We start from the raw sequence: 26,227 nt of genomic DNA, 5'->3' as shown, positions 1-26,227 counted from the left end.
GTCTTTGTTGCGCCCATCCAAATTTGTTTTATAAAACATTAAACATATCCATCTTCTTGTTTCTTTTCTTTCCAGCCTTCATTAACCATCTCCTGTTCTGTTTTTGTTGTAGAAAACAGAAACAAGGCTGGAGGAGCTCTTGAGACGATCGGAGAGCGCCGTGTGGATAAGAAGAACCTCCCCCCCCCATCAGTAACTACTAGTCGTCGTCTTTTCCTCTCCCTTGCCACTCGGGAAGAGATCGAGAGGAAGGAGGGTCTGAGATTCCTCCTCCTCCTCCTCCTTCTCCTTCTTTTCCTTTGTTTGATTGAAGTTAAAGCATGGCCAGAATCGCTATCTGTTCTTTCAATCCCTCGCCCTCCTTGTCTCCCGCGGCACCCAACCCGTCGAGGCGCCTCCCCTTGGTGCCGCTACCCCTCCGGCTCAAATTCTCCCGGAACCGGATCGGCGGTCGCCGTCTCCTCGCCGCGGTGGTCGCCCGCTACGGCGGCGGCGGTGGGTACCGCCCTGGCCCATCCCGGAGGCGCCCGAGAGATGGCCGCGCCGCCGCAGATCCCGACTACGACCCTGCCCTCGACCTTGACAGGATCAAGTATGCTCTTCTTTCTCTTCCTGGTTGGATTCATTGAACCGAGCCTTTTGCTTTCTGAGGATTTGGATGCCTAATTTTCCCTGGAAACCGACGATGAGTCTGCTTAAGGCTGAGGCTTTGATAGCTTAATCGGTGGAAAGCCAAAAAGTATCCTTGTTTTCTTCTCCTTTTCCCCCTGTGAATAGACAAAGACATCAAAGAAGATAAAATGGCTGGTGAGGTTTCGAATGGTACTAGTGAGATATTCGGAAGGAGTTGAACACGCAACTAATCCTAGGAAAAGATGAACCCATCCTTATATGAATCACTCTAAAATTCAATCAAGCCTTTTGAATTCATATCTTCCGTGCATGATGCATAAATTTCATCGTTGAGGTCCAGAACTAAAACTTAGGTGCTTTTGTAGCACATTTCCTTGAATTTGATCTAGTGTTGAAAACAGGTTGTGCGAATGGAGGTATATGTAACTGTAGAAACTTATCAGTTCTTTTTCTCAGTGAATAAACAATTTTTTCCCGGAAAATGTGGACGTAATTAATGTGGATGAAATTATTCAACGTGACCTACATCCATAATCTTTGTTCCTTGTGCTTCGATGGATGAATAGCTTGTACTATCATTGATCTTAAGAATCTTATGCTTGTATTTACTGAGACATTCTGCTTGTCCACATATTAAATCGAATTAAATTTTTTACCTCTCATTGCTCATCAGGCCATATGAGTATCATTTTCCTTATCTTGTTTCAGGTCATCTTCTGTAAGGTTATTAGACGAGCAACAAAATATGGTTAGTCTAGATTCCTTTCCTTCTTCGGTGCTAGTTATATCTTCCACATTTTGCAGTGAGTCCACTCTACTTTTTTCTCTCAATAGCTTGGTGTAGTGTCAATAGATGAAGCCGTAAGAATGGCAGATGATGCTGATCTAATTCTGGTATGTCTTATAAAGCAAGTCGGGTGATTTTAACTGTAAGTGCAAATGAAAATGATATATCCATTTTGTATCTAGGATGAAATAAGTTTAAGTTGGAGTTCACATTCTTCTTTTACTTGTGGACCTACTTATATCTTCTTCCAATGACTTCAGATTAAGAACTTATTGGTTAAGGAAAAGTATTAAATTATTGGATAATCTGGAACTTTATTCCTGTTTGCTTTCTTTTTCAGGCAATTTTGTCCATAGATGCAGACCCTCCTGTGCTTCGCCTCTTTGAGAGGACAGATTACAAGTATGTTCTGTGTGATAACTAGACAGTTTCAGTTATTTTACACTTAGCTGAAGTAGTTCATTGATTGCCTCATTTTCTATTTTTGTCAGTTGTAAGAGTTTAAACTTTTGGTATGACTATAAAAATGGTATAACGATATTTTATTACATTAAGCTGTGCAAAAATAAGTTGGTTTCACTTTGTTTCTACAGAAAACTATTATTTTCTACAGCAAAGTGCACCTGCAGAAAACATAAGTAGGAGGTATATGAATTACAGTTGACTTAATACAATTATTTTGCTTCTACAGAAAACACAAGTACGAGCAGCAAAAGAAGAAACGAGTGCAACAAAAGAGATCTGCCGGTAAATGTCCCATCCTTTGGTTTCTTTGTGATCGAAAAATCAAAAAAGAAGATTCTTATGTATTCTTGACAATTTGCAGCAAACCGCATGGACATTAAGGAACTTAAAATGGGGTATGATTCTCCTTTTCATTAAAAGGATATTTTGTTTATCCTCATTTGTTATATGATGGTTATAACGTGTTATCTTGTTACTTTCTCTGAATTTTTTTAATCAAACCTTCTTTTTTCTATTTCAATTTTTGCTCATTCTATACCATATTGATGGGACATATAAATTTTGGGGTTGCACTTGCTACTTTGGTGGGATTATGAATGGAACTGTGGTCTCTGTGGAAATCATTTTGTTCTTGCTATGGGATTCGTGCAGTTGTAGGGGCTTATATCCAATTGCTACTGCCTATAAGTGTATCATATTGCCACTTTAAAATTAAACTAATTGTGGTGGACATTTGGCTTCCCTAACCATGCTGTCGCCAATTGATAGTGACACAAAAATATTCAGGTGTGGCTTGCATAATCAGTTTGCTCAAAGCTTAGTGATCTATGTGATATAAAGTAGTTGGAGGACATGATATTTTTGCTTTAGATGTTTAATATTTGATTATGTACCTAGATGATTTGCCTAACGATGCATCAGATGTAACTATATCAACAGAAAAGCTATGCTTGCTGAGAAGGAGAATAGTTTTCCATAGGCCAAAATTTATTTACAGTTTCCCATATTGACACCCAGGATTAACTGAATTATTGGCAACGTCATAGAGAAGCTGGATTGTGAAAGGATAAGTTGGCACTTACTGTTAGCAATCCTATGTTGTGATTGATCTTATAGTTAGGCAGAATTTTTCTTTGACATCTTATTTTCCTACTAGATTTGTTTGTTCAGTGTAAGTCGGAGAGTTCAACAGGAACATAATCTGTGGCTTTAATGACATTGATAACATATATTTCCTACAATGACTGATTCATGAGTGTGATATATCTTACACTCACTTCATTGTTTGACTAACGGTTCTTATTTCAATGTGTTTTGTTCATATTTTGCTTAGTTTTTTAATTTACGTATTATGCTGGACTAGCTAACATGTCTGAAGACAGGTACAACATTGACTCTCATGATTACTCTGTGCGGTTAAAAGCTACTCAGAAGTTCCTTAAAGATGGAGATAAGGTTCTTCTTAATTCATATTATTCTTTATGCTATAGTAAAGTCTCAGGCTCATGCCTATGAACTGTCCTTCAGGTTAAGGTCATTGTTAACTTGAAAGGCCGGGAAAATGAGTTCAGGAATATTGCTATCGAACTTCTTCAGCGTTTTCAGAGTGACATTGGGGAGGTAATGCGCCTAACTTGCATTGAAATTTATATTTTTTAGAGAAAAAACCTTCATCTGTTTTTTGCATGTGAACTTTCTATTATTCTTTCAATAATATATTTATATTTGTACAAAGAAGTGGTAAATATTGTATACAGCTTAGAAAATTTAGAGGTATTGCTACATGTTGCAACTCTGCATGAGGTGACTGGCATGGTTCCCTTGGTTCACCTCAATTTCTGCCTTTCGATTTGATAAAATATTATCAAATTTTGTGATAGTCAATCTGCTCTTGTATTTCAGGCAGAAAAGAGGAATACAGAAAAATTAAAATGTACCAACCCCACATTAAAGACCAATTGAATCAGCAGTTACCATACGTTAATGATGAGTCACCTAAAAACTAGTATGGACTTACTGATCATATTGTCTACTTTCGATGAATCTTGCTCAGTGAAGTCACCAGGCGCTGGGCGGGTGTCTTCACTCAGGCAAGGCCCAGGCGCTAGGTGGGTCGAGTGCCCACCTAGTTCAACTCTTGCTAGGTCAAGCTTGAGTTGAACCAAACTAACTTATCTTGTTCGATTGAATCGATTAACCATCAAGCTTGAGTCAAACCAAACGCAAGACAATTGGATCGATTGAACCAGTTATCTATCACACAGTCGCAAAAAGCCTGAAACCTCACGTGCAAGAAGAACCCTAACGTAGAAACCCTCTTTCCTATTTCTGCATGGCAGTGGCGCTCCTCCCATCGGTGAATGATGGCAATCGCCTTCTTCCCCAGCAGCGTCTTCCTCCAATACCAACAACAACGTCTTCCTCTAACAGTAGCGGTGACATCTTCCTCTGGCAACACGGTGGCGGCTTTCCCTTCCTCCCAGAATATCTTTCTCTTTTTTCCACCTCCCTCCTTCCTCCTACCTCTGCCCTGTTCACCGCAGCCCCCCGTCTCCCCCCATCCCGGCCTTGTCATAGCCCCCTTTCCCCCGTGAACAGCAGCTGCCTGCTGTAGTGAACAGCAACTGCCCCTTCCCTGTGAACATCAGCTGACTTTAGGGAACAGCAACTGCCTTCTTTACTGCAGTGAATCATTAATTAAATATTGATTATTATTGCTATTGCTGTAGTGATTAGTGCTACTTTTTAGTGTTTTGGATTGCTGTTGCAGCTTTAGAATCTTGAATCATTGCTACGGTAGGCAGCACTTCAGATGAAACATCAGTGCTACTTTTTAGTTTATTTTTATTAATCATGATATATAATTTTTAAATTATAATATTCAGGAGCACCTCTCCTCGCTCAGGCCCTTGGGCATTTTGAGTCTGTGGCACCTAGCGCTTGCAGCAACCCTGATCCTACTATTGCACCTTGAATGTCCGTAATAGATCCAAATTTGTTATCATAAAGGATATAACCAATGAGAAAAAAAGGAAACATTGAAGCCATATGAAACTGGAGTAAATGGTTTCTGTAGAATAGTTATTAACTGTGTTAATTTTATTTTTGAGAAAAGAACACTTTCTAAGAGTTTTGAAAGTAGAATTCACAGGTGCACCTCTTTTGTTAGGAAAGAACGAGATAAATCAGTGATCATAAAGTTTCATTTCTTTTAGTTCACTATTCTATTATATTTTGCTCTACAGAATTTATCTTATGATTCAAATGATTTGGATAAGTTTGCAGTATTTTGGTTTGTGAGAGTTGGACTAAAAGAAAACTTGCCCAAGTGGATTCTAGTCAAACCATCTGTTCTGCACTTGATTCACTTGGAGGAATGAGTGATGGTTAGTTTATGAATAGATATTTATGTTGCCCTAAAATAGTACCAACAGTCAGGATAGATATTTATCTTGATGATTTGCATAGTTATATGTCACTTAAGTACACTGTAAGATGCTAATTAGACATAGGAACATCCAAAATATCGTGTGTGGTTATTCATTGTGGCAGAAAATATCAGCCATGTAGTGAGTTATTCCAGTGGGTTAGTTAATTGATGTCAAGAGAGCAACTTGGATGGAATGGGGAAGTTACATGTGAAAAACATAGTCTCTATCTAAGAGATATGTCATCTACTTGGATTCAGATCTTGCATAACGTTTGAAGATTTGATCCATCCATTGAATAACTCCACCAAAGCAATATGTGTGATTTAAATTTTAAGTAGGGGATGTATCCTGAGCTGGTACTGCATTCCTGCAAAATGGTAGGCCAATGATGGTAACTCTTTTCTAGCAAGTATTCTGCTTTATATGCACCATTTAATATTTAATTAGCAGACTTAATGAATTTAAACTTCCAATTGTTGTTGTAGGATGCACTGCCTGATGCTACCATGATTGTGAAAGCTCTCTTCTCTCAGTTTCTTATAAACGAGTTAACATAAATGCAGAACTTAGTCTTTTAGGAGCCTTTTTATGTATGAGACTGACCAAAAACCTGATCACACTAACTTTTCTTTTCCTTATTTTTTTTGGATCTGAAAATTTAGCTGGCAACTGAGGAGAGTAAAAACTTCAGCGAAAGAAACATCTTCATGGTTCTCATGCCCAACAAAGCAGTTCTGCAAAAAAACCAGGAACAGCCAAAGAAAAAGGAAAAACCAGTTACAGAAGTTTCTGCAAGTGTTTAGCTTTGTGAGAGTGTCTTGGAATCATGGCAAGAGGTAATTATCTCAGTTATTTCCTGCTTGACATTTTGGATGCTTATGCATCCTTGTTAAGTGACTACTTTGTATGACGATATTGTTAGAACTTGGCTATTTGTGCATGCAATAAATGATAATGGCATCTTTTTCATTTAGGTTTCATGGATAGGCAGGCTGAGGTGATTGCTCAACTACTTAATGTAAATATCGAATCAGTGGATGATAGAATCGGATGGTAAAACTGATCTTGTCAACATGGCCACAAGATCATTTTTCATATTATTATTGTGGAAATAATTCCCAGGTAATGGTTCTGATTGCTGTTTTCATCTTTTCCATCCACTAAGTCTGCCTTGAAGATTTATAGCTTCTAATTATGGGCAGTAGAGTTTTGTTTAGTATAGTAGAGAATGCATTGTGGCAAGTAACAAGCAAATCTTTTTGTATGAGTCAGCATGTGGATACTAATTATCTTAGTTTATGAAGAGGCCATGATAATTATCAATTTGTTACTTTGTTCTTTTCCTTTTAGTATTAATCTCATTTCTATCAGAAAGTTTCATTTATCATCTCTCTTAGGTAAAATTTTGTTCTTTCTGCATCAAATATTTGTATATTCTACTGATAACTGTTGATTTAACTCAAAAGGTATAACTTGATTGAACCTTTTTATATTGCTTGAGCAACTTATGATACTCTTCATCTGTTTCTTCACGAGGAGAAAGAACTGATAGGAAACATGCTACAGGCTTAAGCTGTTGTTGTTGTTACAAGTACAAACTACCTCCATTGCACCTCTCTCAATCATGATTCAGATAGATATGGAATAATTTTGGAAATATTCTCACTGTAATTTGTAATTTAATTTGTGCATAGATGAACTATCCTTGTAAATTGTCTCTTCAAATTGCCTCATACAAAATATTATTATCACCAAGAGAAATTAAATATCAGCGGGATCAGTTCATATCGATCAATATTTTTTGATATCTACTGAACTGATTAAGATCTGATATTGGATCGTATAGACAGGTGTCCCTCCATGAATTCTCACCAGTAGTCCCCACAGGAGCACACCCCATCTCTGAAATGGTGAAACCTTGTAGCATCCCTTACAACAATCACCCTCTGAGTGATCTTGGAAATGAACTTGGTGGCCTGGTGACAGTCCAAGCACACCCTCAGGTTTTTGATGATCCTGATCTCCGTCCCCGGGCCGGTGCTGATGAGCCCAAAAGCGATCGCCAGCCGCTCGCTGTGAACCTTCACCATCTGCTCCTTCTCCTCCTCCTCGACATCGTATAATGCTGCTTCGGTCTCCGCCCGATACCCCGCCTCGATGATCTTCCCGGTCAGCTTCTCCAGCAGGGCGTGGATCGCGGTTGACTGCGGGTGCGACCTGTCGCCGGCCGTGAAGGTGTGCACGGCATCCCCGACCTCGATCAGAGTGCATCCCGGTGTCTTCGCCAGCTTCCTGTTCTTGGCATCCTGTCTCACCATGGCTGCTTCCAGGTAGTTCCTCTTGGATGAATGTATGTTGGAAAGGAGGACGTAGTAACCGGGGTTCTCGGGCTCCAGCTCGAACAGCTTGCGTGCAGCATATCTAGCGAGCTCGCTCTCCTTGTGGATCATGCAAGCACCAAGCAACGCACCCCAGACGCCCGCACCGGCGCTCTCAGGTGTCGTCTTTATGAACTCGAGCGCCTCGCCGAGTCGCCCTGCTCGGCCAAGGAGATCCACCATGGAAGCGTAGTGCTCCGTCCCTGGCTCCACTCCATGCTCACGCTTCATGGACTCGAAGATGGCGCGGCCCTCTTCCACCAACCCGCCATGGCTGCAAGCACACAGAACCGAGAGGAAGGTGACGCCCGTGGGCGCGACGCTCGCACTCCGCATCGCCTCAAAGAGCTTCAGAGATTCGAGGCCTCGGCCATGGATTCCGTAAGCCGATATCATGGCGTTCCAGGAGACCACATTCTTCTCCTCCATGTCATCGAAAATGCTTCGAGCTTCCGCGATGCTCCCGCACTTGGCGTACATGTCGACGAGTGCGGTGGACACGAAGACGTTGAGCTCAAGGTCTTCCTCTGTGATTATTTGATGCACCCATTTTCCCATGGTGAGAACTCCGAGCTGAGCACAGGCCGAAAGCATGCTGGTGACGGTGATCTGATTGGGTCTGAGGTTGCACGCCTGCATCTCCCTGAACAGTGAGATCGCCGTTGCTGTCAAACCGTTCTGTGCGTACCCGGATATCATGGCGTTCCAAGACGCCATGCTCTTCTCCGGCATGGAATCAAAAGCTCGCCTTGCTGCTTCCATTTCATTCAGTCTGCAGTAGACGGTGGTGAGAGCTGTCGATACGGCAGAGTTCACATCGAAACCAGCTTTCACAGCGAAGCCATGAATGGATCGAGCGAGCAGTTCATAACCAAAGGGACTGAAAACTGGGATCAAGCCGACCATGGTGCTTGAGTTCGGTCTCCCTCCACCCGAAACCAGTAGCGCCTTAAACAAGCCCACAGAAGATTCGATGTGGCCATTGATGGAATACCCTGAGATCATTGCGTTATATGCAATCAAATCCGGGTATTCTATCTCCTCAAACAAGAACTCTGCGGCAGGGATGTCACCGCACTTGGAGTACATGGATATCAACCCTGTGACGACATGCGGAGGAGATGCCAACCCCAGTTTGATGCCCAAGCAATGCACCAGCGTCCCCAAGTTCGGATCTTGGAGCTCTGCTGCTGCAGGGAGGACGACCGCCAAGGTGGTTGAATCGAACCTGGCACTGTTGGACGCTACCATTCGCTGGAAGACGCTCCCCGCTCTTGAAAAGGAGCAGTTTTTTACCAATCCGGAGATAAGCGTGTTCCAAAGAACGGTATCCGGGTCAGGAATTCCATCAAACACCTTCTCCGCCAGGGAGACCTGTGATGAGTTGAGGTAGAGATCGGCGAGTGAGGAGGCAACGAAGAGGTCATTGGCGAAGCCATCGACGATGATACGGGCGTGGAGTGGAGGGGCGGCCTCGGGGTGGTTAGAAGCAGCGGAGGCGACGGCAGCGTAGGTGAAAGTGTTGGGGCGCAGGTGGGGGTGATGGCGGGGGAGGGAGGAGAGGAGGGGGAGGGCAGTGGAGGGTGGGAGAGAGCGGAGGAGGACGTTGAGGAGGAAGAGATCAGGGTCGGGAACGGAGGAGAAGAGGCGGAGGGCGCGGGGGGCGGCGGCGGTGCCACCAAGGTCGGAAACGCGGCGGAGGAGGGCGGTAGCGGTGATGAGGTCAGGGTGATAGCCGGTGACGATGGAGTGGGCGAGAATCTGGTCGAGGTGGTGAAGGGTGGTGGCGGCAGAGATGAGGCCGAGGTAGAGGGCCTTGTGGTGGCGGCGCACGGCCATGCAAAGGGGGGGTGGGGGGTTAGCGGGAACAGGCGCAATTAACTGGAGTCAAATAACGTTTCGAGTTTGGTCCGTCATGCCGTTCCGGAGCACGGTCCGTCCATGCATGATAGCGCAGCATGGCTGACGTGGCTTAATAACAATCGAAAATTTAATTTTCTTTTCCTAGTTTATCTTTTTACTATAGCTATCATAATCGAACCTTTTGGGTCACTAGTCGAACCATGTAATATTCTATTACTAATTCTATTTATATTGACTAACGTAAAATGTCATATGTATTTCTAATAAAAAATATATAATTTTAAAATAAAATATATTAATATACTAAACAAAATAATAATATTTTTTTTTTATAATTTTGACACCTGTATATAACTATAATATCTAACCAAGAGAAAACTCAAACATAACATATCTAAAATTTTTATACATGAAATGTTGACATGATATCCGTCTATATTTGTATTGACATAGGCTGTTCGTTTTCATATCCATTTTCATATCCAATTATTTAGGTGGGATATCAATATCTTTTAAAATAAGATTTATAATAAATAATTAAAATTTTTAACTATAAAATAAGATTTATAACGACTAATCACTCGATAAGTATAAATCTTTATAATTTTAATAAGATGAGTATACGTCATGTCATGCATATAATATTTTAAAATTATTCATATAAAATATTTAACGATAAATCTCAAATCATATATTTTTTTTAGTAAGCATAATTATATAACATAACATATGCATAATAAAAATATAAAAATATACGTCAAAATAGAGAGAAAACATAACAAATTTATAAACTTCTATATCTTATTTTCCCTTCTCTTTTCTCTATTCTTCCCTTCTCTCTCACAGTCGTAGCATTCTCTTCTCTTCTCTAGCCGCAACCCCCTTCTGTTATCTTCTCCTCCTCCCCTTTCTTCCTTCTCTTACTCTTTCTCATTCTTCTCTATACTACCCTAAGAGTCAATTATACTCTAAAATTTTAAACTTATTTATTACAAAATTTATTTCATTCTCCTACGTTCATTTTAGTCATTCTAATTCTTCTTACATAGAGAGTATTATTACAATATTTAATCTCTCTCATCATCTTCATCATCATCATTAAAATCCAACCGATCTAGATTGAAAATATTATTTGTCACGTTTAAGGCTAATCTTTATTTATTTTATTATTTTAACCCTATTTTCATGATCGACATAAATATATTTTTTTAATAAATAATTAAAAAAATAAGTTAAGGGTTTATCTAAAATGTCTGGTTTCAGAATTTTTGGGTGGAATACCATATAGTGGCAAGCCTTACTCATGGTTCTTGGACTCCTCTTATTATTATTTTTCGATAATCCATCCACTGTTTTCTCTAAAAATTATTTGTAAAATTGAAAGATTTATTTCCAAATAAAACAAAATGAACAACATCACTCTAGCATTAATTTTAAAATTTTTATATTATAAACTAAAGATTATATAGTTGGCCTTACTGAATCTCACCTCATGAAAGTCTCTTACTTTAAAAGTAATCAATTTCAAACCTTCGATAAATTAATCTAAAATGATGGTCCAAGACAAAATCTCATTTGACTAATGATTTTGATCAAATGAAATATTAGATATTAGTACAACCTCATATCTATTAGGGGTAGACAATTTTATGACTAACCTTAGTTGAATTTGTTAATTTTTATAAAAATTCTTGGGAATAATGCTGCTCTCAATTCTTCTTAATACAATGCTCTCTCTAAGCCCTTTTTGCTTAAACGAAGTATAGGAGACTGTAAAAGTCGTTGCTATTTTTAATTAATTTTTATATCAATGACACTGTTCCTACTAGTTGGATCCAAACTCATCATTTTTATCCCTAAATGTCAATATCTGAATTTTATTATAGACTTCAAACTTATTTCACTTTGCCTGATCTGGTCCCTTTGAACAATCCAATTTCATTCATAGTTGTAGCATTCGTTATAATATTTTGGTGGCCTAAAAGATGGCTTTTTTTTTTTTTTATTAAATTCTAAAAGTGAAAATCCTTATATTATGATAAAAAAAGGTTGATATTGAAAAAAATCTTTGGTAGTCTTTTCTCACTACTATGAGCAAAACTCTTAATCTTTTTAAATTTCTTAGTATGTTCAAAAAGTGGATTGAATATTGTATCACTTTTTTTTATTTATTTATGCATGTTTGATCAACAATTCTCCATCTTCTTATTTTAGGTGAATGAGAGAGGACCAAAGATGGTGATCTCCTCTGATGGTTGCTCGAGTCTTATTCTCTTTATTTAATAAAGTAAACATATCTAACAAAATTATACCTTTTAATTTTAAAAATAAGAGCAAAATTACTATCTCATATTTATCGATGACATTTTCTTACACTTGTATGCCAATAAAAAAAATCTTACTATCCTATCATGTATGAAAATTTATTTCTTAGATCCATTAGTAGTAGACATACTTTTGATATAAAAAAAAGGGTGTCATTATATCTTCTAGGAGAGCCTCCTATTGCCCATCAATACTATCGTTCTAAGTTGTTCGAAAAGAAATCATAAGTTTCTACTCTTTCCCAAGCTAGAAAAAGAAATTTAGTTGTAAATGCTATACCATTTCGTTCTCTTAAAATTTATATTAAAATAGACACAAAACTTGTAATTGATTTATATATATATATATATTTTTTTTTTTGAATGAGAAGAGTACTTCTTTTAGTACTCACATAATTCAGTAATAAAATTTTATTATTTTTGAAAAAAAAAACCGTACTCACCGAACTAAGTAATAAAACATAAACAAAATACTTAAAAGGGTAAATTAGCTATTTGGAAACTGAACAAGGATATTTGTGTAAGAATCCATTGTCTTTTAATAAAAATATCATCGACTTTTGACGGAGTTGCCGTCGTCTGACTCCTCCCTCCATAGTAGTAGACTTTCTTTTCCCCCAATCCCTCCCCTCTTCCGTGCTATACGGTTTCCCAGGTCTCGCGATTTAGGGCTTCCTTCCCTATCGATCTCGCAGAAGAAGCAGAACACAAGATGTGGGCAGCCTCGTGCCTCGCCTCTTGCTGCGCCGCCTGCGCCTGCGAGGCGTGCCGCTCGGTCGTCGGAGGAATCAGCCGCCGCTCCGCCCGCATCGCCTACTGCGGCCTCTTTGCCCTCTCCCTCGTCGTCTCCTGGGTCCTCCGCGAGGTCGCCGCTCCCCTTATGGAGTCCCTCCCTTGTAAGCCCTTCGCCCTCCGTTTCTTATTACGTCCAATTTGGATGAGATTTATTATCTTTCTCGCATCTACAATTCGATCTATTCCTCTGATCCTATCTTTGATCTTTTGGACGTTTGCGTGCAGGGATTAATCACTTCCGTAAGACGCCCGATAGGGAGTGGTTTGAGACCGACGCTGTGCTTCGTGTCAGCCTGGGGAATTTCTTGTTCTTTACTCTCTTGGCTGTTCTAATGATTGGAATCAAGGATCAGAAGGATCCGCGTGACCGGCTGCACCATGGTGGTTGGATGGCCAAGATCGTTTGCTGGTGCATCGTGGTGTTTCTCATGTTCTTTGTCCCCAATGGAATTGTCAGCTTTTATGGTGAGGGTTCGGAAGCTTTGCCAAGATTGGATATAGTTTCTTGATGCTGAAACTATCTTTTTAGTCATAATTTTTAGAAACTATTTTCTTAGTCAAAATTTTTAATACTGTCTCTTGATTAAGGTAGATTATCTTAAGTTGCAACGACTATATTTTATCTTTTTTAGCATTCTACATTTGATTGTTGATCTGGAACTTATGTCTTGTTTTGTTGCAGAGACAATATCAAAGTTCGGTTCAGGATTATTTCTTCTCGTTCAGGTTGTACTCTTGCTGGATTTCGTACATGCATGGAATGAAAACTGGGTTTCAAAAGATGAGCAATTTTGGTGTGTATGTTTCTCTTTTTGGTTCTAATATTTGTATATGGACTTCAGAATTTAAATCATATTTTTATTAAAATTTGTCTTCTGCTGTAGGTATATGGCTTTGTTAATTGTCTCGCTGGTTTGCTACGTTGCAACATTCTCCTTTACAGGGCTGCTGTTTCACTGGTTTACTCCATCAGGACATGATTGCGGACTTAACACCTTTTTCATCGTTCTGACATTGATTTTTGTTTTTGTTTTTGCTGTCGTCGCATTGCATCCAAAGGTATAATCTTAGTATCTTTTATGAATCATTAAAGAGATTATCTTTAAATTATGACCGATTATAGATTGCTTAAAAACAAGACTTTTCTCACATATTTTCTTCTGGTGGTATTGAATGTAGCAAGAAAGTTTCAATTTTATGCTTTAGGGAATAGTAAATCTGTGTTTTGTTTTGTTTGGAGCACCTTTTATGTTCTTTAGGTTTTATTTCATCGATTTGTCTATTGTATTGCGTGATCTGATTAATATGGCTTAACATTTTTCAGCTTATTAGGTGGAAAAAAGTAGTTTCAGATATTGTTTTGGTGTTCAAGACAAACTTTGAGATTCCCTCTTCTTACTTTGGTGTTATATGGTACTTGAATATTTTGCTTATATATGTAATCAATAACAAAGAGTCTTACTATCATTGACTATAGATATCATGCTTTCGTTCTAATAGAAACATGGCAGTAGACTTAGGGCATGGATAATACATTATATGTATCCACTGATGTCAAATTTAGAATAAAGGGTAGGGACAATATGTCATGGAATATTATATGAGATATGAGTACATATCATGGTTTAGAATACATGTTACACTGGATTTCACACCTGACCAATCATCGGCAGTGGACTAGCAGCTTCATGCTGTACCTTTCCTTTTAATTTTTTATTATTTTCCCCAATGATATAAGCAGTAAAGTCGACAAACTACATGGCAGCAGGGTCAGTATTAACGCTCCAATCCCAGTAAGAAGTCAATGGGTAGCTATTTTTTACATATGAATTAACCACAACCAACTGCTTATATATTAGCAAAATTAAATACACAAAAACTATTTTGTTTAAAGCTTGCAAGTCCTTTTTTGTTCAACTCGTCTTTACATATACATGAGAATATCAAAACTAAGCACAAAATAATTATTTTATTTAAAACTTATAATTTTTTTTTTATTTCAACACATAATTTCAGAAATACTAAGAACTGTTGATGTTTTTATATATTTTGTGAAGCATGTGTTGGACCAAAAATAATGTTTATAAATTCTGAGCAAGATAGTTACTTTGTACTTAATTTTGCTAGCATGTGACACAAAATCTGGTTTGGTTATATGTTTATTTTCTATTTTCCAGATCCCAAAAGTTAGATCACATGCATCCATGAGGAAATATTTGGGTGTCTTAGGATTCCCTTTATTTTAGACTTGTTCTATATTAAATGTTACTTTGATTTGGTGTTGTGAACTAATGACTATATAACTGAACATATGGATATGCTATTGGATTTTTTTTTAAAATTTAATTGATTGAGCATTGACTTTTGTGTATAAATATAATAAGTTTATTTGTTAGATTTAGGTCTTGCATTTCTATAATAAATGTGTCATTGTATCGTCCCTGATTTATTGGTTTTATACTTGTCTAAAAGTTTGTGAAAATTAGATTGTTATCTAAATCCTTGGTACGTATGCAAGTATGCATGCTGCTTTATATATATATATATATATATATATATATATATATATATATAATGTGTCTATAACTTACCATACGTTAACAAATTTACATTTCAAAGAAATATGTCAGTTTTTGTATATGTTACTTTTATGTGGTCTCATGTGGCACATGATGTAATATTCTTCAATGTCACTCATGTGATTCTTCTTTTTATCTTTTTCACAATCCACATAATATTTTTGCCTACATATATTTTTCAATTCAATTAACAAACATGTCTTCTTTTTGGAACACTTGTTACTAGAAATTGAACTTTCTGTGGAAAATAGGTGATATATATTTACTTTGATGCATACGCTTTTCTTGTTGAAGGTTGTAGAAACCTCTATGATTATGTTGAGAAGAAACAAATGATGTATGTTTTGAAAATCTTTCGGAACACATTGGAAATTTTATCATGAGAGTTAATTTTCAATTCACATTTGGTGAACCCATCCCACATAGTATGCTTGACCCAAATTCAAATCCAGTTTTTTTTTTTTCCAACCATATTGTCACCTAAAGTTGATGTATTCTGGTTGCATGTTGTTTCCATGGATAATCTTTCAGAGTCCAATGGACTAGCAGACCAGTGTGAGTATTGCTACAAAATTACCTCAAGATAGGTCAATTTTTATTCAAGATTTCCCATCAGAGATATTGATCATCATGTGCACTGTGCAGATGTTTATCCTTTTGATATCATTTTCTTGAGCTTTTTATTTTTTTTATATGGATTTTAGATTTGTACCAGTTATGCCCAGTAGTGATGATTGATCAATGTCGCATCGCCAATTGAGGGAATAATCTCATTGCATGATGAATTTATCCAAAGTAGTATTTTCTCATTGGTCATTCACATAATTCTCATTTGATGGACTTTATCCATCTAGACTTGTCTTTTGATATCTATGAAATCTCAGTTGATATGATCCTTGCTCGCTGGCATCATGCTAAACAACAGTGACAAAGTTTGTACCCTTCATTGCTCATTCTTTATACAATTAATGGTGAAAGTACAAACTGTGCATTTCTTCTGATGTGCGCAGGTAAATGGCAGCTTGTTGCCCGCATCAGTTATTTCCCTTTACTGCACCTACCTCTGCTATAGTGGTATTTCTAGTGAACCAAGGGATTATGAGTGCAATGGTCTCCACAACCATTCAAAAGCTGTTTCAACTGGGAGTCTTACACTGGGCTTGCTTACTACTGTGCTCTCTGTTGTATACTCAGCTGTTCGTGCCGGCTCCTCGACAACTTTGATCTCTCCCCCAAGTTCTCCTCGTGCTGGTCAGTTATCAATAACGAGCTCCTAAACATACCTGTAGTATTATCTGTTTAGATTTTGGCTCTGATGATGAATCTAATGTAGGATCGGAGAAGCCATTGCTCCCATTTGACAAGCTAGAGGAACAGGAAGACAAAAAGAAGGACGAGGCAAAGCCAGTCTCCTACTCGTATGCCTTCTTCCACCTCATCTTCTCTCTCGCAAGCATGTACTCAGCAATGCTTCTGACTGGCTGGTCCACTTCGGTTGGCGGAAGTGGGAAGCTCGTCGATGTGGGGTGGCCCTCTGTGTGGGTCAGGATCATCACCGGGTGGGCAACAGCATCTCTCTTCATCTGGTCCCTTATTGCGCCACATATCTTTCCTGAGAGGGAGTTCTGATCTCACAACAGAACTTCATGAGACCAATTTCTAAAACTAATGCATCTACTTTGCTACTGTATACACATGCATTACATATATTGTCAGACAATCTGCTGCATGGAAAACTCTAAGAGCATTTGTGAGGTTTGAGATGTACATATGCTTATTATAATTAAGCTGTTTATGTAGCCTGAAGGATTCATGGAAAGAAGTTGTCTGCTATCTGTATCTTTGTGGTGATGACAACCAAGTCTTCGTTGCCATTCTGAAGATATCTAAAAACGTAACAATCATGCAAGATATGATTTGGAATGAATGCAGAGGAGTTTTAACTCCTAGTTTTAACTGGGTATTCTCACCATGAACAACACAGGGAACAACGAGTTATCCCTATTAATCGCATCTTGATTCGATCACATTTGGGTATTGAACGCTATTTATTATAGAATAATATCACATTTTTAATTATAGAGTTTCTTTTAAATCCAGGCGGCGGAGTTGCTTATCTCATCTCCTTTCTTCCCTTTTATTTATATCTTCCTCTTTCCTCTCACCCCTTCTTAACAGGTGCAGCGACAGGCATTTCCTCAGACACCCATGTAACTCTCGTCTCGCTGCCCTGCCACATCGATCCACGCCGTCGCCATTGATCGATCGCAAGATAGCAGAGGAGGAGGAGGAGAAGAAGAAGAAGATGGGATTGATGGAAGATGAGTTGCTTCCGTCGACGCCCGGGAAAGGGAAGATCGAGCGTTCGCACACGATCAATCGCCAGTTCCACAGATGCTTCGCGTCGACCGGCACCATGTTCCTTTGGGCACTGTTCTTGATCGCGCTCAGTGCCTCTTACCTCAGCTTCGAGAGCTTCGCCAGCTACTTCCGTGCGTCGTGGGGTGGGATGCGCTTGGAGAAACAGATCCGGGCCTCCGCCACCCCGCGCCGCCCCGGCGCCATCTCCGTGCTCGTCACTGGCTCCGCAGGCTTCGTCGGGACGCACGTTTCCCTCGCCCTCCGCAAGCGCGGCGATGGCGTCGTCGGGCTTGACAACTTCAACAGCTACTACGACCCGTCGCTGAAGAAGGCCCGCAAGGCGCTGCTGGCCTCCCATGGCGTGCTCGTGGTGGAGGGGGACATCAACGACGCCCGCCTGCTCGCCAGGCTCTTCGACGTTGTGCCCTTCACCCACGTGATGCACCTCGCAGCCCAGGCCGGGGTGCGCTACGCCATCGAGAACCCGTCATCGTACGTCGGCAGCAACATCGCGGGGCTCGTCGCCCTGCTCGAGGAGTGCAAGTCCGTGGACCCGCATCCGGCAGTCGGGTGGGCGTCGTCGTCCTCGGTGTACGGTCTCAACAAGGGGGTGCCCTTCTCGGAGTCGGACCGCACCGATCGCCCGGCCTCCCTCTACGCGGCCACGAAGAAGGCCGGCGAGGAGATCACCCACACCTACAATTACATCTACGGCTTCTCCATCACGGGGCTCCGCTTCTTCACCGTCTACGGGCCATGGGGACGCCCCGACATGGCCTACTTCTCCTTCAACCGCAACATCCTCCAGGAAGCCCATCACCGTCTACCGCGGCAAGAACCACATCGACCTCGCCCGCGACTTCACCTACATCGATGACGTCGTCAAGGGCTGCGTCGCCTCCCTCGATACCGCACAGAAAAGCACCGGGAGCGGCGGCCAGAAGCGGGGCCCGGCGCAGTACCACATCTACAACCTGGGCAACACCTCGCCGGTGACGGTGCCGACGCTGGTGCGCATCCTGGAGCGCCACCTCAAGGTGAAGGCAATGCGGAACGTGGTGGAGATGCCGGCCAATGGGGACGTTCCCTTCACTCACGCCAATATCAGTACAACTCGTGCCGAGCTCGGCTACAGTCCCGCCACCAACCTCGAGACCGGCCTAAAGCGATTCGTCAAGTGGTACCTCTCCTACTACGGCTACAACCCCGCTAGTGGCAGCTTAGCTTCATCAGCAGCGACCAAAGCATCCAAGAGCTCTTAAAAATCCCTCTTTTCCTTCGTTTTTTATTTTTAGATCCATTTATTCTCGGTTGATGATGAATAATCAATCACACTCGAATTCTATTCTTTTTTTGAGCTCGTAAAGAAGGATCATTTACTTGTTCTCTTCTTCGAAGCGTCACTCGCTGTTCTCGGCGGCGGGAAATTTTGGGTCGTCGGCAATCATCCAACAGGCGCTTTTCTAAATTTGGCAGCGAATCCACCACTGGATCTCCATTTCCGCTACTAGGCGGCGGAGCCGATCGGGACTCACAGTGGCGTTCTCATAAATACCGGCCGAATCTTGGTTTTATTGGCGTTGTGCGAGGCTTTTGTCATCGAAACAACTCGGCACCCGTCGATCGTCACCCCAGATAACCTCTCTGTTTTCTGTTTGCTCCTTGGGGCCCACTTGTTATTCGCGAGTCACCAACCTGGTGGGGAACAGTGTCCGTGATGGTTGAGTATCATTCTGATGGTGCGTCGGATGAGTTTATTCCCTCGAATCCCTACGAAGATCCCGGTGGAGTTCACTGTGATGGACGGCAGCGATGGGCCGCATGGCCTCTCGTTTAGGAATCGGACGGTACTCGTGCCTCATCGACGTGTCTTGCCGCATCGCCTCGTTATATCCAGCTGTAAAAGTCGTGAAAAATTATTTATTTATGTTGCCTCTTTTACTTTTTTGAACATACCAAGTTAAGTGGATTAAATTAGTCTTTACTAGACTAAATGATCTTACCGGACTAACTGATCTATAAGTACGTTACATGATTTAGCTAAAAAAGGGCCCGATAAAATTTATAATAAATCGCCAATTGCGAAAATTATTTAACCATCATTGATTGGAAGTTTAAGCTCCACTTGAAATAAGTCCTGAAGCTTAACCTTGATTTATTAATTGATCTTCTACGCTCCATGGCCCATTTAAGGCCCGAGTTACACATAGGACCTATATAACGGGCCTCTTTTTCTTATCATCAATTGCTATAATATTCGTTCTGACGCTTGATAGATTGTTTCCATCTCACAATGGACCTGATCTCCTATTTAGTTACGTCCGCTGTGTAACCGCCCGCCGTTTCGCGGAATTGCATTCGAAGAGCTTTCGTTCTCTCCCTGTCTCGCTTGGGGGTCTTCCGATGGCGGAGGTAATCGGATCCATCGATTCTTCTCTCCCTCTCCCTCTCTCAACGTCAGTTCAAGCACTAATAAGTGATTTTGTTCTTCTCTTAATCGGGCATTGTTGATGAGTACCATATCAAAGAGCAATCAAAATCTATTTTTTGCTTTCATTTCAACCATTACTGATGGTTCTAGGGCTTCTTATTTGTTCCTAATCGATGTCTTGGGCTGAGCTTTCTCGTCAATGTCTCCAATGTTCCTATCTCGGAGTGTTTTGGTGGCGGTTTGGTTTCGATTCCTAGTCGCTATGTCTCTTAAAAGCTGTCGTCGATGGCATAGCATGATTTGCACTACGGCTTTTGATCTTACACGTGCATCCTGCGGATGAATCAGTCTTTGTTTCAAAAACTTATCTCCTAAAAAGAGCCAAAATTTATCCTTTGAAATGATTATTTTATTTCATGTATGGCGTCCTCATCTTGTTCTAACAGTTCCATTAATTCATGTGAATGCGATTTATGCGTGTACTTGTTGTGGGAGATTTGCATGAATTGAGGAATATAGTCTTTTAAAGATTTTAATATGAAAAATGTCTTTAATTTTGCCTTTTCTTCCCCCTAATATTATTGTATTTGTTTGCTTAAAGGTATTTTTCATATCCAAATGGCGTCAAATAATTAATTACTGTTATACAAAGGAGTCAAATAGAGATAGCAGAAACATTGTAACCCTATAATTAGTGTTATGAAGATGTCAAAGATGTTATAATCGTATTCAAAAACATGATTCACCCTATGGATCACTTCAATACAAAGGATGGATATCTTTTAGTCTATTGTATCAGGAACATTTTTAGGATATAGGAAAAATGAGGCCACTGATGGAGAAAAAGAAAAAGGGGCATCAATCAAGAAAAGCCTGATGAAAAATCAGTTTGAAAATCTTTGGTCAAAAATTTCAACCTTGTCTAGAAACTGTAACCTTTGGGAAATTGTGATATAATGCCAGCTCATATGAAGTGTTATTGGGTAGATCTTTGATTGTCCTGGCTCATATAATTTTTAATTTTAGATGATCAAAGCCTTTTGAAATGCTTGGCTTGGTTAGGACACATTATCTAACTTAATCAATTTGGACAAACGAAGAGAGAGTTCCAATTGCAGTCAATGCTTTCGTCATTCAAGATATAATAAGCTACTAAGCATTGACCTTTCTGCTAATCTATTAGATTATTAGGAACAATTATTGTACTTTGTAATGTATTTTATCAAGCATTACATGCATGTAAGAACTTAAGAGCATATTCCATTTCTTCTTGCACCATCTAAATAGTTATTTTGTACACAGAAGAACCTCAGTGTCATCAAAGAAGCATAAAACAAGACAATAACAACAACAACAACAGTAACAACTATTTGAGATCAGTTATCTGTTTTCTTTTCCATCATTGAGTTCTAATTAGGTTTCTTTATGTCTTTCTGTACCTTTTTCATACTACTGATATTAATTATCTCATTTTATCTAACTATATAACCTGTAGGTTTCTCTAGAACATGTCCAAATCAATTTAGATGATTGTATCTTGTCTTCTAAACATTACTCTAAAGAAAAAGAAGTGTAAACTATTCTTGATGTAACCTTCTTCTTGATGCTAATATGATACAGTAGTTGTTAAAAAAGGTAGGTTTCTCTTGTGGTGTTGAAGAAAACAGGAGACGAGCAGTGCTATCCTTTTCCTCATGAAGGACCAAATTCTCCCATGAGAGTTTTGTTGCAAGAACACAAGTCCTAGGTGACATAAAATCCTTAACTTCACAAATTACAAAAGGTCCAACCCATCCGGGTTCTTGTGGAGTTTTGAGCATCACAAAACTGAGCTTTTGTGGATTCATTGAACACCATAAGTTTATCTGTCACTGTATCCATCATTTTCATGTATTTTATTGCTTGGAAATGAGTGTAAAAGGATTGCATGTTTACATCTATATTTATTCAGAGGTTGTTTTCGAAATTCGAACATGGATCTTCGGAATCGCAAAAGAGCAATTATCATTGTATCAATGTTTGTACTTCTGAATTTGCAAACCATATAGCTTAATTTACAATTTGGAAACAGTAGAAGTAGTGGCCTGAATAAATTTCAAACAAAATTTTGAAATTTGTTTGAACACTTTGGTGTGTTTTTTTTTTTTTTTTTTCTAAGCTCTGAAATCTGTCTCTTAGAAATAATATGGCAGGCAGAGGAGTGATCCAGTGTCATGAGCTAAAGATGAGGAATTCCAAGACAAGATGTCAATTGCCACATGCTATGTGGTGTGTAGCTGTTGATCCCAATATCCAATTCCATCTCCCACTCAGAGCCACTAATCACCACCAACCATGTCCCATTGTTGGGCTCCACATTCCCAAGTCCTCACCTCTACAAACACAGAAGAGTCCATGGCTTCCCCACTCTATCCCACTACAGCAATCTTAGATGCATCAGCAAGAGAAGACAAAGACAAAGACAGTTCCACAATTCCATGCTCTCCTTTGGCAAGCTCTGTACCATCTATGAGAAAAGACAAAAGGGCAGCAGCATGCAACTCACCTCGAATGGTGGAAGTATGCAGCACTTTGCAAGTAAATGACAAGTAGTTAAATCTGAGACAAACCTTGTTCTAGGCATTGAGACTGCTCCATAAGTTTGTGGAAGGGTCAATGGAAGGGTTAGGAGAAGGTACCTACTCATTCATATATCAGGACTTTTTACATGTACAAAACTCCACCCAATTGACCAATTCCATTCACCCAGCTGGTTTCTCTGTTGTACTGATCTCATCTTCACCTCCTCTCTTCAATGCAATCAATTCATTTGCCTGGCACCCCATTAATTTCTCCAGCCATTAAGGATCCCATCTCCCCATCTTCCTCAAATTGACCTGAAAATTTGCTTCTCCTACCACCTGCAGAGATCAAAAGAATGCTCACTCCAGCAGCAATTCTAAGAGAGTCTGGAACTCAGAGACAGTGGTGATCCTGGTGAGTCTCTTCTCTCCCTTTCTCTCTCTCTCTCTCTCTCTCTCTCTCTCTCATGTTTCCCACTTCGTATGCCTTAACGAAGCATGGACTGGGTGTTTCATGAAAGCATCAGGGGGATATCTTCTTCTCCATATCCTCTTTCACTCCCATTAGCAGTCCTCCCACCACCACCATCACCCCCTCCACCTCCTCCTGTTGTTAATATCGAGAATAGGATCAGTCCTAGTATTCTCCTGATAATTATCATACTTGCAATCATCTTCTTCATCTCTGGGCTGCTCCACCTACTTGTGAGATACCTCCTGAGACCCATCAACAGGGAACCAGAAGCCACAGAGAACTCGACAGCACTCCAGGGACAGTTGCAGCAGTTGTTCCATCTCCATGATGCAGGGGTCGACCAGTCCTTCATAGACACCCTCCCAGTCTTTCCCTACAAAGCCATCATCGGCCTCAAGGACCCATTTGACTGTGCTGTGTGCCTCTGTGAGTTTGAGGCTGATGACAAGCTCAGGCTGCTCCCAAAGTGCAGCCATGCCTTCCATGTAGAGTGTATAGATACTTGGCTCTTGTCCCACTCCACCTGCCCCCTCTGCAGAAGAAACCTCCTCCCTGACTTCTCTCCTCCAACCAGTTGTAGCCCCTTACTCCTTGTTCTTGAGTCTGGGAGTGAGAGTTCAAGGGAGAGTGTTTCTGAGAGGGGGGACTCCTTCTCTAATACTGGTCTTGTTTGTCATGGAGATGATGATGGCCCTGGGACTTCTATCAATGATACTTCACAAAAGCCAGTGGAGATCACTGCAAAGGAAGAAGCTCGCTCGGTAGTGGCAGCCTCAGAGGCTGATGAAACAGAGGTAGTACCTGTCAAGCTCGGCAAGTTTAGGAGTGTGGATGGTGATGGAGCTGTTGGTGAAGGCAGTAGCACTGCAAACAGTACTCTGGACCAGAGGAGGTGCTTCTCCATGGGTTCCTATGAGTATGTGATGGATGAGAGGTCCTTGCTTCAGGTTCCCATTAAGCCACCAAAGAAACCAATCGTCCACAGGCCCGGGCACCGGGATGCAATCTCGGAATGTGATTACCATTCAAAAAGGGAGGCATTTAAAGGACTGGATGCACTAAGAGCTGCCGAGTTCAGAGATGGTGGTGGTAATGCTAGTATTAGCCGCAATCAGCATAAGAAAGAAAGCTTCTCAGTCTCCAAGATATGGCTTCGGTCCAAGAAAGAGAAGCCCATGGCCGATGACTCTTCCCGGCGAGCATTATCTTTCCGGTTGCCATTGCATCGGGCGGTGATGACCGATGAATCAAAGCTGAAGAGCCGTGCCAGCCCTGCTGCTACTGCATCTGAATTCAACGTTTCGACATGGGAGAAGAGCTCAAGTGAAGTAGATCTGGATGCGGAGGTAGGAAGCTCCAATAGAGTACGATCTCCGGCTGATGAGGCACCCTCGTTTGCAAGAACGTTGCTTTGGCTGGTAGGAAGGCAGAACAAGGTTGGTAATCAACTCTAATATCAACAATATATGATAGTTTTTTGCTTAACATTCTTACATTCCAGAAAAATAGATCAAGAAACAGAAGTTAAAGATCATTTGGTTATAGATCAGAAATTTTCCACTTGCATGTTCCTTAATGAAATTGATGAATTCTCATGTATATGTTCTCACCACAGGCTAAAACTGGTATGTATTGATAAGTAGAAATGGTTTATCAGTTTGATTTTAAAAGAAAATTAGCCTTTTTTTGTTTGCTCTGATGTTATAATCGCTTCATTTTAATAGATTATCATGGTTTCATTGAATGCATGAGTTGATCAATTAATTATAATTGAAAGCCACAAAATTAAGATGATATTTTCAACAATATTATTGGACATATTAGACTAATGTAAGCAAACTGGTTTGAGAGTTATCAAAATCTGGACCAATCTACTATTAATTCCATAGTTCATAATTTTTTTTCTAGCTCTGTGCAAACCGATGCAAACTAAAAAAGATTTGATCACTTTTTATCTACTTTTTTTTTTTTTTTTTCTTTTGAAACATTTTGATTTCTAGATATTATCATATAAATATCAGTAATATTCCTTGGTAAGACAGATAAGATCCATGTCATCGTTGACTGGAGTATACAAAGATCAAACAATATTATTGATTTGATGAGGGATATATAAATCCCTTCAAACATTAGGATGAACAGTTGCTAGTTAAGATTAAGTTTCTTAGATTTAAAGGGATCTTCGAACAAAGCATTGTGATTGTGATTGTGATTGTGATTGTGTTAACTTGAAAAAGGAGCCAGAATGATTGTGAGGGCAATCGATGTGCTGCCCAAGTTTTTATTCACAAGTTAGGAGCCTCAATTCATGTTTAAATATGCTTCTATTAATGCTTAACAGTTTTTGTTTCTCATTTACATCTTACATTCGAAGAGGAAAACCAAAAGAAGACGCAATAGTTTCCTCTCAATTAATCCCTTTCTCATCAAGAGCTAAGAAAGTGGAGGAGCTCATGAAACACAAACCTTCTTCACCTTATGGTGAAACAAAGGAATCCATCATTGTGTGCTCATGTGATGCAGAAGAGATCCACATAGCTAGTGGCCTTTTCAAAATTCAAACTGTTTCCTTGTGGGGTTTGTTCATCTCACACCATCATAAATCTGCTGAGGTAGCAGAGGTTGCAATCTGAGGGTGGTTTGTCACATGCCTCGGAGTTAATGCACTTGGCACAACTGTGATGTGTTGGGTCTTTCATCCATTTATTAGTGGCTGAGGTTGGAGCCCTTCTTTAATGGCAACTGCTTTGACAATTATACTTGTGGAGGGTCACAGGAGATGTGGGGTTATGGTGGTGGTGGTGGTGGTGGTGGTGAGTACAGTATGCCCTTTAATCCCTCAACACCAGACCCTACCTTCTCCTACCTCATGTTCTTGTAGCCAACTTGTGTCTTCTCTCTCCTTCGTATCCATTCCTCTCAGTCTTTTTCAATTGCTGACAGACTTTCTTGTTCTTTATTCGATGAGAATAATAGGCAATTTTGAGATTTAAGATGCCTGAGAATTGCACTTGCAAGAAGAAGATATAAATCAAAATGCAACTTGAACTCAATAGGAATGAAAAAGTTTACACACACCCAAACTACATTCTAGCAAAATATCTGAATAAAAAAGATTAAAATATTATTTACATTAAGACATAA

At 40.1% G+C, this 26,227-nt stretch overlaps 4 protein-coding genes and 1 pseudogene across 5 annotated transcripts; 4 read left to right on the top strand and 1 right to left on the bottom strand.

The window, feature by feature from the left end:
* The first annotated feature begins 177 nt into the window (after nucleotides 1-177).
* Nucleotides 178-6,639, top strand: LOC103970994 (translation initiation factor IF3-2, chloroplastic). 2 transcript variants are annotated; one of them, XM_009384909.3, is made up of 10 exons: nucleotides 179-592; nucleotides 1,342-1,381; nucleotides 1,468-1,527; nucleotides 1,761-1,822; nucleotides 2,112-2,167; nucleotides 2,247-2,280; nucleotides 3,268-3,340; nucleotides 3,413-3,505; nucleotides 5,979-6,152; nucleotides 6,291-6,639. In XM_009384909.3, the coding sequence occupies exons 1-9, from the start codon at nucleotides 321-323 to the stop codon at nucleotides 6,117-6,119; spliced, it is 831 nt and encodes a 276-aa protein (XP_009383184.2). In that variant the 5' UTR covers nucleotides 179-320; the 3' UTR covers nucleotides 6,120-6,152; nucleotides 6,291-6,639. The 2 variants fall into 2 exon arrangements, with proteins under 2 accessions (XP_018676601.2, XP_009383184.2); XM_018821056.2 differs by lacking the exon at nucleotides 1,468-1,527 and having other exon boundaries at nucleotides 178-592.
* Nucleotides 6,640-6,956: 317 nt separating this feature from the next.
* On the bottom strand, nucleotides 6,957-9,560 carry LOC135675480 (pentatricopeptide repeat-containing protein At4g30700-like). Its single transcript, XM_065185663.1, has one exon. The coding sequence runs from the start codon at nucleotides 9,531-9,533 to the stop codon at nucleotides 7,185-7,187; it is 2,349 nt and encodes a 782-aa protein (XP_065041735.1). The 5' UTR covers nucleotides 9,534-9,560; the 3' UTR covers nucleotides 6,957-7,184.
* A 2,898-nt stretch (nucleotides 9,561-12,458) lies between these two features.
* LOC135675478 (uncharacterized) lies at nucleotides 12,459-17,094 on the top strand. Its single transcript, XM_065185661.1, has 6 exons — nucleotides 12,459-12,777; nucleotides 12,902-13,141; nucleotides 13,359-13,470; nucleotides 13,561-13,735; nucleotides 16,266-16,506; nucleotides 16,589-17,094. The coding sequence occupies exons 1-6, from the start codon at nucleotides 12,594-12,596 to the stop codon at nucleotides 16,882-16,884; spliced, it is 1,248 nt and encodes a 415-aa protein (XP_065041733.1). The 5' UTR covers nucleotides 12,459-12,593; the 3' UTR covers nucleotides 16,885-17,094.
* Nucleotides 17,095-17,331: 237 nt separating this feature from the next.
* On the top strand, nucleotides 17,332-18,972 carry LOC135675479 (UDP-glucuronate 4-epimerase 1-like; annotated as a pseudogene).
* A 3,512-nt stretch (nucleotides 18,973-22,484) lies between these two features.
* LOC103970991 (RING-H2 finger protein ATL13-like) lies at nucleotides 22,485-26,016 on the top strand. The gene is made up of 2 exons (XM_065185660.1): nucleotides 22,485-24,519; nucleotides 25,458-26,016. The coding sequence occupies exons 1-2, from the start codon at nucleotides 23,107-23,109 to the stop codon at nucleotides 25,518-25,520; spliced, it is 1,476 nt and encodes a 491-aa protein (XP_065041732.1). The 5' UTR covers nucleotides 22,485-23,106; the 3' UTR covers nucleotides 25,521-26,016.
* Nucleotides 26,017-26,227: the final 211 nt, after the last annotated feature.

Source organism: Musa acuminata, chromosome BXJ1-6 (assembly GCF_036884655.1).
Source record: "Musa acuminata AAA Group cultivar baxijiao chromosome BXJ1-6, Cavendish_Baxijiao_AAA, whole genome shotgun sequence".
NCBI classification, from domain to species: domain Eukaryota; kingdom Viridiplantae; phylum Streptophyta; class Magnoliopsida; order Zingiberales; family Musaceae; genus Musa; species Musa acuminata.
Note: the sequence above shows the minus strand (reverse complement) of the source record. Positions and strands in the feature narration are given on the sequence as shown.

What these genes read in the sequence shown, in the direction of transcription:
- LOC135675478 (XM_065185661.1), top strand. Translation starts at nt 12,594, where the DNA reads ATGTGGGCAGCCTCGTGCCTCGCCTCTTGCTGCGCCGCCTGCGCCTGC. An exon ending in CCTTATGGAGTCCCTCCCTT is followed by an intron (nt 12,778 to 12,901) that starts GTAAGCCCTTCG and finishes GTTTGCGTGCAG; the next exon opens with GGATTAATCACTTCCGTAAG. An exon ending in TCGTCGCATTGCATCCAAAG is followed by an intron (nt 13,736 to 16,265) that starts GTATAATCTTAG and finishes TGATGTGCGCAG; the next exon opens with GTAAATGGCAGCTTGTTGCC.
- LOC135675480 (XM_065185663.1), bottom strand. Translation starts at nt 9,533, where the DNA reads ATGGCCGTGCGCCGCCACCACAAGGCCCTCTACCTCGGCCTCATCTCT.
- LOC103970991 (XM_065185660.1), top strand. Translation starts at nt 23,107, where the DNA reads ATGGACTGGGTGTTTCATGAAAGCATCAGGGGGATATCTTCTTCTCCA. An exon ending in TGGTAGGAAGGCAGAACAAG is followed by an intron (nt 24,520 to 25,457) that starts GTTGGTAATCAA and finishes TTACATTCGAAG; the next exon opens with AGGAAAACCAAAAGAAGACG.
- LOC103970994 (XM_009384909.3), top strand. Translation starts at nt 321, where the DNA reads ATGGCCAGAATCGCTATCTGTTCTTTCAATCCCTCGCCCTCCTTGTCT. An exon ending in TAGACGAGCAACAAAATATG is followed by an intron (nt 1,382 to 1,467) that starts GTTAGTCTAGAT and finishes TTCTCTCAATAG; the next exon opens with CTTGGTGTAGTGTCAATAGA. An exon ending in ATGATGCTGATCTAATTCTG is followed by an intron (nt 1,528 to 1,760) that starts GTATGTCTTATA and finishes TTTCTTTTTCAG; the next exon opens with GCAATTTTGTCCATAGATGC.